The sequence below is a fragment of the Lissotriton helveticus genome, chromosome 3_2, assembly GCF_964261635.1.
Source record: "Lissotriton helveticus chromosome 3_2, aLisHel1.1, whole genome shotgun sequence".
NCBI classification, from domain to species: Eukaryota; Metazoa; Chordata; class Amphibia; order Caudata; family Salamandridae; genus Lissotriton; species Lissotriton helveticus.
This window is the reverse complement of record NC_136062.1, coordinates 383,928,806-383,947,001: the sequence shown is the minus strand read 5'-3', so window position 1 is coordinate 383,947,001 and position 18,196 is coordinate 383,928,806. Positions and strand designations below refer to the sequence as shown.

Genomic DNA, 18,196 nt, shown 5'->3' with positions numbered 1-18,196 from the left:
TCTGGGTTCTTCCGGTGAGGAACGAAGTGATCCATTCCAGTGCCTTTCCTTGGATTCCGATGTTTCTGAGGCGTTGTAAAAGGGTGCTGTGGCAGACTGTGTCGAAGGCTGCAGAGAGGTCGAGGAGGATGAGGGCGACTGTGTCTCCATTGTCCAGCAGAGTTCGAATGTCGTCTGTTGCTGCGATGAGGGCGGTCTCAGTGCTGTGTTTGGCTCGGAAGCCAGATTGTGAGGGGTCGAGGGATTTGTTGGCTTCGAGGAAGGCGGCGAGTTGGTTGTTGACGGCTTTCTCGATGACTTTGGCCGGGAATGGAAGGAGCGAGATGGGGCGGTAGTTTTTGAGTTCGGTGGGGTCTGCTGTTGGTTTTTTCAGAAGGGCGGTGAGTTCAGCGTGTTTCCAGTCTTCTGGGAAGGTAGCGGAGTTGAAGGAGCAGTTGATGACGTCTCGGAGGTGCGGAGCTATGACGGAGTCTGCTTTGTTGAAGATGTGGTGAGGGCATGGGTCTGTGGGGGATCCAGAGTGGATGGAGTTCATCAGGCGGATGGTGTCCTCAGTGGAGATTGGCTTCCAGGCGTTAAGGGTGTTAACGGGGGGAAGATGGTCAGCTGATGGTAGGGTGGGTTGGCTTCCGGGTTGGTTGTCAAAGCTGTTGTGGATGTCAGCAATCTTGTTGTGGAAAAAAGAGGCTAGGGAATCGCAGAGGGTTTGAGAGGGGGTGATGTCGTTGGAGTTGGCCGAGGGGTTGGAAAATTCCTTGACGATGTTGAAAAGTTCCTTGCTGTTGTGGGCGTTGTTGTCAAGTCGATCTTTGAATGCTGTTTTCTTGGCTTTTCGGATCAGTTGGTGGTGAGTACGGATGGCGCTTTTGAAGGTGTCCTTGTTGCTGGTGGATGGGTCTTTTTTCCAGGCCTTTTCAAGGGAGCGGCATAGTTTCTTGGACTTCTTGAGGTCGTCGTTGAACCATGCGGCCTTCTTGATGCCAAGTTTGTGTTGACGTTTTTTCAGTGGTGCTAAGGTGTCGGCGGTGTTGGATAACCAAAGGGTGAGGTTGGAGGCGGCTTCGTTGGCGTTAGAAAAGAGGGCTGGGGAGGTTTGAAGGAGCGATGTGGAGATCTGTTCTGTGGTGATTTTGTTCCAGTTTCTTTGTAGAGTTGGTTGGAGGTGGATGATGGGTTTCGGCTTGTTGTAGGTGAAGTGAACGCAGCTGTGGTCAGTCCAGAGGAGGTCCGTAGTGTGGCTGAAGGAGACATGGTTGCTGGAGGTGAAGATGGGGTCGAGAGTGTGACCTGCGATGTGGGTGGGGGAAGTGACCAGTTGTTTAAGTCCGAGGTTGTCGAGGTTGTCTAAGAGGGTGGCGGTGTTGCGGTCGTTGATCTTTTCAAGGTGAAAGTTGAGGTCTCCCAGAAGGATGTAGTCTTTGGAGGGGAGCGCGTGTGGGGTGATGAAGTCCGTGATGTATTCACTGAATTTTGCGCGTGGACCTGGTGGTCTGTAGAGGAGGGTGCCCACAAAGGAAACCCTATTTCCAAAGCAGGAATAGCCAGATGGATCGTTAAGTGCATTCAAATCTGTTATCAAAAAGCTAAACGCACTTTAACAATACCCCCAAGGGCGCACTCCACACGCAAGTTGGGGGCCTCCATGGCTTTCCTAGGGAACATTCCTTTAGAAGACATTTGTAGAGCAGCCACATGGGCTACACCACACACATTTACCAAACATTACTGTGTTGATGTGCATTCCAAACAGCAAGCAGCTGTGGGACAGGCTGTTCTCAAAACACTTTTTCAAGCTTCTGCAGCTGGCACGGGCAACCGCCCTTAGGGGAGGGACTGCTGTGTATTCTATGCAATAGATATGAATTTAGCAGCCCACATGCCTCGAACTGAATATGCTACTTACCAGTATGCATCTGTTCTTGGCATGTAGGGCTGCTAACATTCATATCGCCCGCCCTCCTCCCCGGTGCCCGTAGCGGCTGCAGATACTCTCTTGCATTCATCATTAGCATGGACATCCTTTACACTATTTCACTCCATCTCTGCCACAATGGCTAAAAACAATCTGGGGATGGAGTCGATGCCCATGCGCACTGTAGTCCAGGGGAGGAGCCACCTATCTCGTGATACTTCGAAGACTCTTCCAGGACAACAATGTGCAATCATCCGGACCCAACACTAGGCGGCGATCTATGCAATAGATATGAATGTTAGCAGCCCTACATACCAAGAACAGATGCATACTGGTAAGTAGCATATTCATTTTCCTCACAGAAAATTCTCTATAGTGCAGTACGATGTCTCCATCCAAGCTATCTGCAGGGATTGTGAGGGACAATTTTCAATTACGGACCCCCTCTCCATTTTTCTCTGGTGCCTTGGGTCAGATAATGACAGATAATGACTTGCATGATATTATGCATCCTGTCACAGCATGTACCCTAATGCCATCAAAGAACATGAATCCAAGCTCTTAATGGCTTGTGCCAAAGACAATAGGTGAAGTTGTTGAAGTTCGAGACCACTTTCTGGGTCCCCTACTCCACAGTCTTCAAGTGCAAATTGCAAGAAGCACAAAAAACGCAAGAAGCAATAAAGTTAATCACCCAGATGCCCTGTGACTCCCACATGATCTTCTTCCTCTGAGCAAGAGTTGATCCTTGTAGAGCCACCAAAACTTTCACTGAGTGGCCCACACCAGTTACTCTCCTGTACCAGGTCCTGGAACTGTCTCAGTCTCCACTGGCTCCACCAATTTCCTTTTTGGGCCCCTGAGCAGAAAACCCGGCACTATCTCTTCTAGAATTTCTGGCCAATAGCATTCCTGATTGTCATATATTCCATATTTTCCAGAGCATCAGAGCCATCTGGTACACCATTGAGGGCCATCGCGCCATATTGTTATGCAATGTTTATGCCTCTGCCCCGTTCGGTTCCATCTGACTTGGATCGAGGCAAGCACCTCTGAACTTCAGACTGGTGCCTATGCCATGGCTGCGACTTCCTCCATCAGCACTACCACCATCTCCATGCGCTGCTAGAGCCAGTCCCTGAAACACCATCAGAGGTGCTTGCCTCGATCCAAGTCAGATGGAACCGAACGTAGCAGAAAGGTAGGTGCTAAGATCCTTCAGGAGAAGGAGTATAGAAACAGGATGTGTGACCAGTTTGGAACTCATTTGGACCCCTTAGACCTTTATACAGAGGCGGGGATGGGACTGATCAATGCCGTGACCTTCAAAAGCTATCTTCCACAAGTGGATTGATACTTCGCCTGAGTTAGTGATGGACTTTTCTGCTGTTTCCCCATACTCCAGAGGAGATTTTTATTTATACAAAATTCAAGAAAGCAATAGAAGTGTTGGACCTTCAACTCCCCATAGTAGAGACAAAAACCAACTAACTCACTGAGGTACTTCTGCCGACAACTCCTTAGGCTGAACCAATGCTGCCCTTCATTGATCCCATCTTGGGCCCAGTCCTGGGAGTATGGGCTCCTGTGGTCAATAGACTGGTGGCTAGTCGTTACCGACTGGTCCAAGTAATCCACTTCACCTGAAAGCTTAGTCATCCAGGCATCATGTTCTTCCGGACAGTCGGTGAGTCCCTTCCGGTTAGTCCCCTTGGACAGGGAATTGAAATGCCTAGAGGCCTGAGCGAAGGAAACTTTCTCACAAGGAGCATGGCACTTAAATCACTGAATGCAATTTACATCCTAGCTTGCTACAACCATGCTCTGTGGGACATGGCCCAGAAGATGGTGCCCCTTGCACCACAAGATATGGGAACACACTCCAAGGTAGTGATACTGGATGAATACAATGCCTCCCGGCATATCCAGTCCGGGCTGGATACAGTCGACTGTTGTAATGGGTTATGCCTTTAAGATATGTTTTAGTACTCTTGATTGTCTGTTCTGTTGATTATCTTTTTGTTTGCCTGAGGGGGATTCTATGCTTGACAGTTGATGCTTTGGCTGGCAAGAGGAATTCACGATTCTAGATTAAAGGTTGGCACCCTGCTGGGTGCCTTGCCAGCTAGCACTCCCTGACAGTATAGGTAAGTTACCCCTCTAGCAGGCCTCACAGATCTGAGGCAGGTGGCACTATACTCCAGGTGAGGGCAAATCTACATGAGCAGATGTACCCCTACAATATTGGGCACCATTTGCTCATATTGTATGTGGCAGCCCCTGATTTACACCCCCACTGTGGGAGGGGAAAACAGAGGAAGAAAATTTGAAAAGATAGGCTGTGTGCCCACATCCGCAAACCCCACCCTTAAGGTGAAGGGGAAGTGATGTGAAGCACAACTTTCAGTCACACCTTTTTGAAGATGGGGGCACCCCTCCAATCATGCCTAGTGTCTATGCCACCTCCCATATGTGGGTGGCATAACGGAGGGTGTAGTCACCCCGAGGTAAGGTGCCCATTGGCCCTACCTGTTACTTCCCCCTAAAACGCGTCCTAAGTAAAGTATTTAGGTGGATCCACCATACCTGACCCTCAGATCTGCGATGACCTAAGCAGAAAGAAGACCACTGTTGCAGCCCCAGCCCTACCCGCCCATCTCCATCTTCTACAACCTTGCAACCAGTCTTGCAACAACGACCTCCAAAACCCCTGGGAGGACTGTTGTCTTCAATAAAGACTTAAATCTCCCGAGGACAGCGTACCTATACAGAAGAAACCGACTCCAGGCGGATCCGCGGATCCACCCTAGGAAAGCTAAATCAAGGGTACCGCTACGACCCCCTACATCCCAACTTACCTCTGGTGTTGCTGATCCTCCTCCTGCAACCTCTGGTGCCACGCCTGCAGCCTATTTTCTGTCAAGAAGATCCTCATTGGAAAGCATTGGTTGCCCAACGTCAAATTTGCAACCTGCAACTGGCTGCTCCTATGCCACTGGTGGTGTAGGTTTGTTGCTGCTTTGTGGTCCCTTCTGTGCTTCATCTATCCTCCAAATCTTGGCCCCTGCAACCGATCTACTTACTTGCGAGCAGTGTGGCTCCAGCCAACCCCTGTCTTCATGGGAAAGCTTTGGGCTGAACTCCGATTTAATCTCTGCACCTGACTACCCCTGGGCTGCTGGTGGTGCAGATTTTGGTACTTACTGACCCCTGGCCCTTGCTGACTTTCGGCTTTGAAGACTGAATTTCTAAGGTCAATTACCTGTTAAACCGCAATATTGTTTTTCCTCATAGGATAACATTCGACAGTTTGGACAATATTCTAAGGGTTGATTTTTGTAAGTGCAAAGTATTTTAAATTATAAACACACTTACCTTATTACGAAGCCCTGGGTCTTAAAAAAAAGTACAAAGTATAATTTTATAAAATTGCTCTGCATTTCCTTCTTGAGTGGTATGTCCTTTATTGATCATGTGTGTGCAATAAGTGTCTTACACCCCTCTCTGTGTTAGGCCTAAGGCTGCTTGCCCACCCTACCACAGATAGAGAGCGTTGGGTTTTGCATTGAGTCCGGTGTACTTTTAGGGAACCCTTGTACTCTATGCACGGTATCACAACCTAGTGGAGATATCATATACAGAGCCAGCTTCCTACAAGGTGTTATACTTTTTTTGTTCTTTTTGTAAAAAGCAACAATTTAAAGAAAAAATAATGGAATCTTTTGTTTGGAATCTTTTGTTTGGGGGGGGGGGGGTGTGGAGTGGCTCTTTCTCATAGACATTTTGTTTGCCGAGAGGGAATCTTTATATGTTGAGGGTATTTTGAACCTCTGAATCCTATGTGAAAGGGGCCTTCAATATTCTGATCTATTTTTTCCCCCAGGCTGTTAGTTTGATAGAAGAGGCTGTGACACCGCGAAAGGACTTGCCTCCATTACTTCTCAAACTAAGTGAAAGGCAAGCGGAGAGCCTGGACTACCTTGGAGTGTCATACGGTTTGACATCACAACTTCTGAAGTACGTTTTTTCTTTTTTTTACATTGGAGTACATTTTCATAGAGTAACAGTTACACCTGTTATTTACAGAAACTGCAAACTTTGTTAACAATCACTAAATATAAAATTTTAATTATAAGCTGGGTGAGGCAGAGCTGTGAGAACTGGCAGCCAAACTTTAAATCTAACACTCCCTATATTACTTATGCCTAGGAAGCATGTGGTTCATCCACTTTCTTCCCCTTGATTAAAGGTTCCTTTAATTTAGGGAAAGATAAATGCCAAAGTGTTAATACTTGGGATCGGACTACCTATTCCTATAGCAAAGGCTGCTACTGGCCTACTGACCATTCATCTCTCCTATGGAGATAACTGAGATCTCCAAGGACAGGTGAATGGTCATTGGCTATGTTCTGTCCTCTATCACTGTCACCTATCGGAGAAGCACGCCACACAAGAAAGGCTCGAACTTTGTCCCCATCTGCATTCTAGACAGTATACCTTAGACTTGTCTTTCACACCTCTTTAGACCTTTTCTCAGCCACACATCCCCATAAGAAAATACACTATTCACTAGCCAGCACATACATTTAAATATATACTTTTCCTAGCAATGTCTTTCATTTCCAACTTAACTTTGGTTTAAACACTTTGTTTAGGTTTATGGGAAGGCTATTGTAAAAAAATATTTTTAATTCTAATCTTAATTTTAAATATAATTCGTAAACGTGTTTGATTTATTCTTTCAGGTTTTGGAAGCGTGGAGGGTTTGTTCCAGTTTATCTCAGACAGACTCCAGTAAGTCCATTATGTCCACTGTAAAATATGTTTAGAGCCATGGACAAATTATTTTAGAATATTACTAATAGTGCTATTAGTTTTTTACATTTTCATACTGTATTACTAAAATAATCTAATAGGAGGATTCCTGATTTTTTTACTAAATGTGCTGCAAAGTATTTTAAATCAGGGGTGGCTGATGCGTTTTAAATGGGATGGAAAGAAAGTTTGGACAAGCGTACATTGCACGAGTGCGTGCAGAGAGTGATCCTGAATTAAAATGTGGTAGAGGGGGTCTCACCTTGTGATAACAACATTTCAAAACGTGTTTTAAACTTGCATTTTACAGCACACATTTCAAGAAAACTTACTATGTCTTTATTTTGTTGAAAAAAAGAGTCCATATTGTGTATTTTACAGAACAGATGTCAAGAAGACTCATTAGAAACCAGCCAAAGCATACCCCACACATAATATCTAATTGGTCTAATTGGTCTGTTTACAAAAAGCCAAACTACTCCAAGCATAAGGACACACCAAACAAACACCCGATGTGTGTTGTAGCTCTAAGCGCTATACCACATTCAAAGCATTTCATATCTCACAAGGTGTAGGGATAGCACTGGCTATTTAAGGAGAACTTGCGCCAGGCTGTCATCTCACACCTCCAGACTACGGAGCACCTCCTGCATTTGCTGGGGTTCACTATCAATGTGCCGAATTCACACCCAACTCCCTCTCAGATGGACCCTTTCATTGGAGCTATTCTGGACATAATGCAGTTTCAGGCCTATCCTCCCGAACAGCGAATCTAGGATATTCAGGCTATGATACCGATGTTTCAGCCTCTATCCTGGATTTTGGTGATAATGACTGAGGCTGCTGGGTCTCATGGGCTCCTGCATCCTGCTAGTGACACATGCCAGATGGCAAATGCAGGCTCTGCAGTGGGGTCTACAGTATCAGTGGGGGCAGCATTTGGTGAATCTCCCTTCCCCCAACCGGACCACACAGTTGTGGCAGATGCATCACTACTGGGATGGGGTGGAAAGTTGTGATAGTCACTGAACTCAGTACACCGAGATGGCGCCTATATAGGTGATACAGATGTCACTTTCGGCAAGGACGACACCACATGGATCTGACCATCGCCATTTACTGGTGTACAGGGGTATTGCTCGGTGACCAATCTTCCGGATCTAGTCTGACACTTGGAAAATTCAAAGGCAAGGAATCTGCTGCTAAATCATATCTCTAGCAGATAAGGCGTTACCGAACGTAAGTCAATTGTTCTTCACACGTGCATTTCAGCCAACCCCCCAGGTCATTTCCAAAAGGAGCATGTTGAACTCCATTATCAGCAGCCATTGAGACCAATAAATAACCAACCAGAGCATGGGCAGCGGTCAGCGACTGCTTTTACCCAGAGCTAATGCTTTTGCAATACAAATGATGTACACTTGGCAAATATATTTGATCAATGTAAGGTGTCCTCGACACTTATGAAGAGTCTAAATGTAACTTGTGTCCGACAGAATGACCTTACTGGTGAGCACTCGTGCATAATGCTGAAGACGCTGAGCGAGGACGAGGATACCGAACGGGAACCTTGGCTCACCGCTTTCTGGAAAGGTAATCAGTGCAGGCATGTATGTATATGTTTGGACACGGAGTGTTAGCATTGGTTGGCTCTGCAATTCTTTGCTCAACCCTTGGAATTTGAAGGCTCTTCCGAAATGAGCACTTGTTTAATTCCAGTATGATATTTTAATATTTTATTGTTCTAGCTTACTCTGCTAATAACCGTTGTGCAGCATGAGAGATTGTCAAATATCATTGAGTGGTATGTGGTTCTGTGTGCTCAAAATGTCGCAATGTAGAGTTTGCTAGCAAGTAAATATTAATAAGTTCATGGGACATAGTAAAAAAAAACATTAGCCTTCCAAAAATCTTTATTTTCAAATTAGGCTCCAGTTTACGTGGCAAGCACAGGTTGCCTCCCCCTGCAGATTAATTCTTACCACACACTTCCAATTGGCTGACCGTTATGAAGCCTCAGACCAGTTAAGACATTACCAATGCATTTGAAGAAATGCGAAGTATTGGGATGTGAGCTAGTGGCAGAGTTGGTGAATGTGGAACGCAAAATCACAGATCTAGTCCCAACTGCCTCATATAATTGAATCTTCTGTCCGTTGCAAAATACTTTATCAACTTGTAATGTCTGTTCCTGTTTCTGACACATGCGTAGAAATTTAATTTTGATTAATGAAGTGCAAAATGTTTCACTTTTTTCCCAACTTTGCACAAATTATTCTTTGTCTTAACTTTTTATTTAAAAAAAGCTTGTTGTTAGTGTAATAAGTGTAATTCGGTGGTTTTCGTTAATTCTATTGGTACACAATATTCTGAAATAAAGGGCAAGATTTACCCATGTTCAGAGGAGAACACTGTTGTTGACCTGCTCAACCTGCAACGCTGACCCATTGTTTCTGTTTACGTGGAGACTTAGCTGTAATTGTTCTTTGAACGGTGACCCACATTAAATGCAAGTAGAAATTCTGCTGTCCTCTTTAAAGTGATTGTCAGACACCTTGGCTTTTCATCCACTACCACTAGGACATCCTCCTCTGAAAGGCCGTGCACAATATGTATTCCTTTTATGATTCCGCAGGTTAAGAATTAGCACTGTGCATTTCCTAAATTCCATGTTGGAGTTTCATCTTGCAAAAGAAATCATATATCAAATTGCGGTCTTTTGACTTTTAAAGGTTTGCAGTATTTACCAGCACAGAATTCTGAATGCTATTGTTTATTCATATGGGTATACAACTTTCCTCTGTGTTGTCTTTTCTCTGTGGTACATTTGTTAAGAGAATTACTTGCCAAACAAAGTTGTCTTCTGTTAAGGAAGAAAAGAATGCTTCTTTGCTCTGAGACTGTTAACATATTGCAGGGGCATGATCTGAACAAAATGAAAAGAGAATTGTATTAAATAGCTGCATGAGAAATCTGGGGTTGCCTCATTCATTGAGTGATTCATAAGTACCCTCAAATATCTCATGTCTGTGTTTTACTTGTAGACTTCAGGAGGCGGTTCCTGTCTCTGCTTTCGTATCAGTTCAGTAGTTTCTCTCCTGCCCTAGCGCTGAACATTCTGCAGAACAAGAATGTCAAGAAATCGTCTTCTTCCGGTGAGTGCCCATATCTACCGCTTATTCTTGGAATTAGCAGTAGACTCTTCTTAAAGTTTATTACCGAGATGTTGAATAAAGATGTTATTTGTACATTTTTATGACCTCCTTTAGCCGTATGTGGTACAAATGAACTGACAATAAAAGGTTAAACATTTAAATTATCTAATGATTCCGTTCATCTCCATGTGAAGAGGCTTGTGAGTTTATCTCTGGGGAAAGGAAAAAATTGTGGATTTTGTGCCTCAATGGTGATAGTTGTGTTAAAGATTTGTATAGTTTTATTAGTTCTGTATCGCCACTAGTATGGCCTTGCAGCATTGTGTAGACTGGGTACTTTCAACTAAAGTCTAAATATATTTATTATTTCATGTAGGTATTTGTGAGTGTATTGCAATAGTTTTTGTTTTTTGGTGTGTTTATGCAAAGATTTCTAGAAATGAGTGTGTGTGTGTGAGAGTGATTGGTATAGGCAATGTCCGGCTAGCGGTAAATGTATGCAGTAACTGAGTCTGCAGTGTCTTCATAGTGTCCACCGTGTCTCCTTATATTAGTCAAGCTATACAGTGTTTGGTTGGTGTCAAAGAAATATATTGTTTATTGGAGAGTGTCTGATCAGGTCTAGATATGCATAATGCCCCTGACCTTAGTTGGGCACTTTTTATTCTGACTAATGTGTTCTGTTGGAATTCCGATTGTTTATTGTTTTATTTGATACTGCTGTGAGCATTGTGTTACCCAGCTCTATGAAATCTGTGCTGTGTGCTCACTGTTGTATCATGTTTTGTTGGGCAGTCTAATTATGTTGTGGAATGAACTGTTGTATGCATGACTACTTCCATGTAGCCATCACACCCACCTGCCTCTGCACTTCTCAGTGCAGCACAGTGAAGTTTGCACAAGTTTACACAGGTTTGCACAGTTGCTGTGAGCTTATTGAAAAGTGGAGTATCTGAGCTGTTTGGGATGGGTACATCCTAAGATATGGAGTTTGAAAGTAATGGAGTGTAGCTGTTAGTAAGGTGGTTCCCACCTTGAAAGTGTACCTGCACTGTTGTATACTTGTGAGGTATTCTATCTGTTGTTTATAAGTATATCTCGAATATTTCCTCAACGTTTGTGAAACTCAAGTGGAAAAAATTCACAGTGTATTTTTCTAGAGCCCTATACATGAACACTTGAGTACAGTTGTGTATGTCATTGCTTGGGAATCCGAATGCCAAAAGATGTATAACTTAAATTGAGACACTTACCTTTCCCCTTCTCAGTTATTAGTCGATCAGAACTAGAGGCTGTCTTCATTCCGTACGACCTGAAGCGTCTAGAGATGTACTCCAGAAACATGGTGGATTATCATCTGATAATGGACCTCATTCCTGTGCTGTCAAAGATGTTTTTTCTGCAGCAGCTCGGCGACATGAACTTATCACCAGCACAGTCTGTATGTGATCATGTCAGGGGTCATTCTTTTTTGGGAGTACCATTCCTCTGAGGGTGTGATAGAGTCTCTAAGAGACCTGTGTACCTGGTGACTGGGGTCAAATGAGCATACTATCCAGCTGTGGCTAATTTTCTAAGAATGTGCATTGTCATATAAAAAATACTCCAAGACAGTCAGTTAGATGTCACCCTATCCAGTCCCTTTTTCCTTGCTGTAAGCTGTTCCCAACCAGACCATACTGTATGTCTTGCTTATGATGATATTGTTAAGTATTCAGCATGGCCTGCTCTGCTTCTTCTTAGTTACTTCTGCACAATAGGAAATAACTAAAAAGGGACCTTTTTAGCCGCAAGTATGCATTCAAAAGCTGCTGGGGTATCTTGTATACTTGATTTGCTGTTGGTTGGTATTTAGAACTTCACATGCTTAGATGCCATTAGAAATGTCATTTTCTTTTTTTTGCCAGGCTCTTCTTGTAGGTGTTGGACTGCAGCATAAAACTATGGACCAACTTGAAAAGGAGATCGAGCTTCCGGTTAGCCAGTTAATGGGGCTGTTCAACAGGATTATACGTAAATTTGTCCAGGTACAGTACCGCTCCGAAATATTGAACTGTGGGTTGTTTCATCTCAGGCCTCACAGTTACTGATATTCTATTTGATAATGCCTTCCAGAGAATGCTATGTGGATTTAGTTTCATTTGGGCACATTTTTTCAGATTCGGGATGCAAGTGTTCGCTATTTGCCATAATGATTTTCGCGCTCTTTAAGAATAGCGGTTTATTTTTTATGAGCCATAGAAATGGATGAGTAGTCTTTCCAGAATGATAGCTGTGTAACGTTGAAGTCATGGGATACTCTGTTTATAGGAAATCATTAACCCTCCTATCCTGTTGTACCAAGAATAAGCATACTTTCATGGTTTAAACGAAGAGCAAAACATTAAAAGGCCTCAATAGACTCTCACATAGTCATGTTGATGTACAACCGGTATAAAGCCTTTTGGGGAATGCTCATCTCCGCCACCTATGAAAATTGCTCCGCATTAAAGGTCTATTTCAATGCTTATTTTATTTTTCATTATTTAATGTGAATAAATCAATTACTTTAGAGAAAAATGGTACCCAAATGGGACCAATTTTGACGGCACTCTAACCTTATAATAGTAAAAGTAGCTACATGAAAGAAAGCAAGAGAAGCTTTTCAGGTATACAGCTATCTGCTATGGAATTACATCTGCCTGGCAGACTCTTTATTGTTATTTATTACTAAGGTGGTGAAACCACTGTAGTTATGGTTAGATCCCACTTTGAGCTCAAAAAGTGTTTTTGTTGGATTTCACAAGACATTTCGAGAAAAAAATTGCTGTGCTTACCTCCAATTTCGAAATGTTAATTACATATTGGACAGGTGGTGATGACTTAGTTATACTGAAAGGAGGGGCCTGAAAAGTTGGCTTTCAATTTAAATTCCCAATAAGGAGCGATTAGTAACTGAGATCACAAAAATCTGTAAAAGTACTCAAAACTTTATCCCAAAAAGTCACTATTGTTGCATCATAAACATTTGTGTGCATATTTGTCAAGAGTCAGTAAAATTATTACTGCAGCCCAAAACTGGATTCCTCCATTTTTGCTCCCATTGGGAATTTTGGCATTAGAAATAGAAATAAACGCTGTAATGAGTAACATTAACGTTGGCATGCCCACAGAACCTCGTTTCTAGGAGTGCGTTTTCAATTTTATGAAAATAAAGTCATTTTTTCAACACTGTTAAAAAAAATATGCCAGTGGTTGCCTAAGAAAATGTATAGGGCTGTAAGAGCAATAAACACTCAGATTTGTTATTTTGGCATCAACGGACAAGTGGGAGTATCCATACGTATCCCCACCCCTCTCTGTGGGGGTCCTTCCAAATACTGCTGGTCCAGCTACTGTATGAGAGAATGTATGTTCTGCTCTCCTGGAGGGCCCAAGGGCCTGAAAACCCGCCACCCACTGGCTGAGGATCACTACTGTGTACATGGTTTTGTGGTTAATTTGCTGTATATCGTATGGGCATCTGCACTGTAAGACTTGTGGAGTTCTCATTTAGAGGATAGCAGAGCTGAAGGAAATGTTTAAAGTTGTGAAATACTATAAAAACTGTTGGAAAAAAATATATATATACACTCACACACACCCTACTTACTGTAAAGTTGTGGAAATTAGTCTGACGCCATAGAGGGATGTATGTGGTAGGGTGAGGTCAAAGTATTCTTCTGCCCATACATACAAAATTGGTTGTAATTCGTCATCTGGTCCACAAACATTTGGAAGACAATATACAGAATTTTACTTGGGAAATAAACTAATGGTGAAGTCGGTATTAATGTAGGTCTCTCTCGTGCACTTAATGCAATCTCTTCACAGGTGTTACTAGTATATGCAACTTTTGTGAATAGTTGTAGAATATATATATATTTTCATATACGATAAAGAAACCACAGCACTGTAGATCTACATCGTGACCAATGTGCAGGGGCATCACAACGCGTAGATGTTTCTTCCGAAATAATAATAAAGAAAATGGAATAAACTTCACTGAAGTGCTGTGGTTTCTTTATCTTATACAAGAAACAGGAGTTTTTTTGATCATTTCTCAGTTGTGGCGGAGCGCTACAATATGAGCACTACCGGCGATTTGGCAGCTTGCCGAAGCAAGGAATGAAAAGAAAAAAAAAGTGTATATATGTATCTCCTATATGTTTTGCTGAAAGAGTCAAAAAGATCTCTCTCCACTGACCAGGCAACCTCAAAGAGGGGATATTAAAAAAACTTGTTCAAGCAACAACATGGTCTAATTGAATCTTGCTCAGTTTATTTCTTATTCTAAGCCATCATCAGTAGATTAAAAAATTTGATATTCGGGGTTGCTATCCCATTGTTGCCATGTCTTTCTGGATATGTTTAAACCTAATAATGAACTTGTTATCTCATTTGTACATAGCTGTTTAACCGAATCCTAGAAAAATCAGTGGAGGCGCAGATGGTGGCAACTAAGGAGATTGTCATGGAGCCAACCTTGCGATCCTTAAATGAGGATCTGGTGAGACGTGCTTTTTAAAAAAAAAAATGTTTGCCCTATCGATTGTGAAAATGTTTTCATTTGCACACGAGATGTATTGAAGATTATATTTTCCCAGTAAACTGTTCAGTTAGTTTGTGGGTTTTGCAGGTCAATTCTAGAGGTATATGTGAAACCCGTGTGGTTTGCTGTAGCATAATTGCGCTAAATTACACGTAATTATGAGAAATGCATCTTGTACTTAAATTACCCAAACAAGAAAATTACCAGTGAAAATTTAATGTTTAGTTTATTTCTGGTTACTCGCATTTAAATCACTGCTGCTTGAGCTCGGATTTGTAGTTTTATACTAAAAAATTACTTGTCAGCTTGATTGAGAAATTGACATGAAATGCTACTCGCATAAAAAAAAATTACCAAAGCAGTAAAATTTTCGTTTCCCCCCGAAATTGCACAATGGCATAATGGTTTAATCTCAGTCGTTTCACCTACGTTTTTTCACACATTTATCAAAATTGTGCCAATTACTCCAGCATAATTTTTTTTAAAGTTCTTTTTATTAAGTATTCAGCAAATAGCACTTTGGTGACTGAGAAATAACAACCATATTGTTAAACCACAGAGATTCAAAAGATTGTTTACAAAAGCATTAAAGTGGTCTAGCAGTCCACTCCGCCTACATCACAAGGTTAACACAGTACCCAGAGCCACCTGGTTCAAAACCCCACGGCCAGAGCCCACTATAGGAGCACATAGATTCCTACGATAAGCATTCCACTGTACCCTAATATTAGTCCATTTGTGGGCGCCCCCTGCCCTCATAGATCACCTGCTCCGCTTGCATACACCACTCCATGTCCTATTTCCGGTCTCACAAAAGGGGTGACTGCTTGGCACTCCACAGTCTCACAATATTTTGTTTTGCAACCATCAAGCACAATTTCAGCCTATTGCGGATCATTTGGGTAAGATCTGTTTCAGGCCAGATTTTAAGAAGATACCACTTAGCCGATGGCGTCATAGCACTACCACAAACTGAGTAAAGACATGTAACCACTGCTTACCAATAGCTTTGCAGAGATGGACAGTCTCAGAGAAAGTAAAAAAAAATAACTCTTTCTGACCACAGTTTTTAGAGCATAGTCTACAATTCACCCTACCCATTTTAACCATCGTTGTGCATGAGTAATAACAACTATGAAACATCCCATAGCAATGTCCGGTTCTCTGCGTCCACGGCCTGGACTGTAGGAGTGGCGGATCGGATAGAGCGTAATTGACAGTAAGTAGAGAAATTGGACAAAGCCATCATTATAACAAGCATTTACAATGCAATGGTCTCAGCATTATTAAAGGTAGAGCTATTGGCATTGCTCTTGAATTTTTTATTTTTTTTTAAATCATAAATAAATGGCATTGTCATTTACATTGCCAATAGGTCCTGCATTTGCGAGCGATTAAGCTATTGGCATTGTAAATGACAATGCCATTTATTTAACAATTAAGCTATTGGCAATGTAAATGACAATCCCATTTATTTATGATTTAAAAAATAAAAATAAAAAGTCATGAGCAATGCCAATAGCTCTACCTTTAATACACACACACACCCAGAGCCACATACACCCAGAGCCACACACACACACCCAGAGCCACACACACCCAGAGCCACACACACACACACACCCAGAGCCACACACACACACACACCCAGAGCCACACACACACACACCCAGAGCCACATACACACACAGGAGAGCAAGCACAGCCAGGGGGCAGGGACGCAAGCACAGCCGGGGGCAGGGAAGCAAGCACAGCCGGGGGGCAGGGAAGCAAGCACAGCCGGGGGGCAGGGAAGCAAGCACAGGCGGGGGGCAGGGAAGCAAGCACAGCCAGGGGGCAGGGAAGCAAGCACAGGCGGGGGGCAGGGAAGCAAGCACAGCCAGGGGGCAGGGAAGCAAGCACAGCCAGGGGGCAGGGGAGCAAGCACAGCCAGGGGGCAGGGGAGCAAGCACAGCCAGGGGGCAGGGCAGCAAGCACGATCAAACAGGGGGCATCAAGCACGACGGAACAGGGGGCAGCATGCACGACGGAACAGGGGGCAGCATGCACGATGGAACAGGGGGCAGCAAGCACGACGGTACAGGGGGCATCAAGCACGACGGAACAGGGGGCAGCAAACACGACGGAACAGGGGGGCAGGGAAGCAAGCACAGCCAGGGGGCAGGGAAGCAAGCACAGCCAGGGGGCAGGGAAGCAAGCACAGCCAGGGGGCAGGGAAGCAAGCACAGCCAGGGGGCAGGGAAGCAAGCACAGGCAGGGGGCAGGGAAGCAAGCACAGGCAGGGGGCAGGGAAGCAAGCACAGGCAGGGGGCAGGGAAGCAAGCACAGGCAGGGGGCAGGGAAGCAAGCACAGGCAGGGGGCATGGAAGCAAGCACAGGCAGGGGGCATGGAAGCAAGCACAGGCAGGGGGCAGGGAAGCAAGCACAGGCAGGGGGCAGGGAAGCAAGCACAGGCAGGGGGCAGGGAAGCAAGCACAGGCAAGGGGCAGGGAAGCAAGCACAGGCAGGGGGCAGGGAAGCAAGCACAGCCAGGATGCAGGGGAGCAAGCACAGCCAGGGGGCAGGGGAGCAAGCACAGCCAGGGGGCAGGGCAGCAAGCACAGCCAGGGGCCAGGGCAGCAAGCACAGCCAGGGGCCAGGGCAGCAAGCACAGCCAGGGGCCAGGGCAGCAAGCACAGCCAGGGGCCAGGGCAGCAAGCACAGCCAGGGGCCAGGGCAGCAAGCACAGCCAGGGGGCAGGGCAGCAAGCACAGCCAGGGGGCAGGGCAGCAAGCACAGCCAGGGGGCAGGGCAGCAAGCACAGCCAGGGGGCAGGGCAGCAAGCACGACCAAACAGGGGGCATCAAGCACGACCGAACAGGGGGCAGCATGCACGACGGAACAGGGGGCAGCATGCACGACGGAACAGGGGGCAGCAAGCACGACGGAACAGGGGGCAGCAAGCACGACGGAACAGGGGGCAGCAAGCACAACGGAAAAGGGGGCATCAAGGCACAACGGAACAGGGGGCATCAAGGCACAACGGAACAGGGGGCATCAAGGCACAACGGAACAGGAGGCATCAAGGCACAACGGAACAGGGGGCATCAAGCACAACGGAACAGGGGGCAGCAGCAAGCACAACGGAACAGGGGGCAGCAAGCACGACGAATCATGACACTGATATCATGCTAATGACAGCAGGGTTGCTTTTGGCTCAGGTTAGTCGTGAGCCGGCTGACTCTGCAACGCACATCCGAGGCCAACCACCGGAGCATCCCGTCTGCTTAAAAGTGAAACCATAAAGTGGTTGTAGGCGGCAAGACTGCTGAGTGGGTAAATGCGCTTGCTGAAGAGGGTTTTGTGTAAGCAGCAAGTCCCCGGTGGGCCTGGTCTGTCTGCACTTTGAGCCCTGACAGAACCCACTCATCCTTTCAGCCCCTACACCTCGAGGTAAGGAAAACAAGCACCTTTGAAAAGGTTACGTGACTTGTGGTGTGTGCAAAGTATTGCAACGCACAGGCACAGCCTTCCAACCCTGCGCATACATGTATAAAATGTGTAAATATATATTTCCACTAAATGACGCATTTTGTAAGCCAATGGTTGATACCTAACACTGTGAAAAAGAAAGCCATTTTAAAATGAAGGGGAGCACAGGTGGGATCAGACTTTTATGTGGGTGTCATAAGAAAGCGCTATTTTGTAATCCAACGCTTTCTTCATTGGCAGGAAGCTTTTTTCAGATCAGATCATATTATAGTG

General features: G+C 44.6%; 1 protein-coding gene across 2 annotated transcripts in view; it reads left to right on the top strand.

Annotated features, from left to right (window-relative positions):
* Positions 1-18,196, top strand: part of NAT10 (N-acetyltransferase 10) — a 150,000-nt gene that overhangs the window by 121,033 nt on the left and 10,771 nt on the right. For both annotated transcript variants that reach the window (XM_078684254.1, XM_078684253.1), the window contains 7 exons: positions 5,796-5,929; positions 6,658-6,706; positions 8,224-8,320; positions 9,772-9,882; positions 11,151-11,323; positions 11,790-11,909; positions 14,312-14,410. In XM_078684254.1, the coding sequence (XP_078540380.1) occupies positions 5,796-5,929; positions 6,658-6,706; positions 8,224-8,320; positions 9,772-9,882; positions 11,151-11,323; positions 11,790-11,909; positions 14,312-14,410 (783 nt within the window). The remainder of the gene's footprint in view (positions 1-5,795; positions 5,930-6,657; positions 6,707-8,223; positions 8,321-9,771; positions 9,883-11,150; positions 11,324-11,789; positions 11,910-14,311; positions 14,411-18,196) is intronic.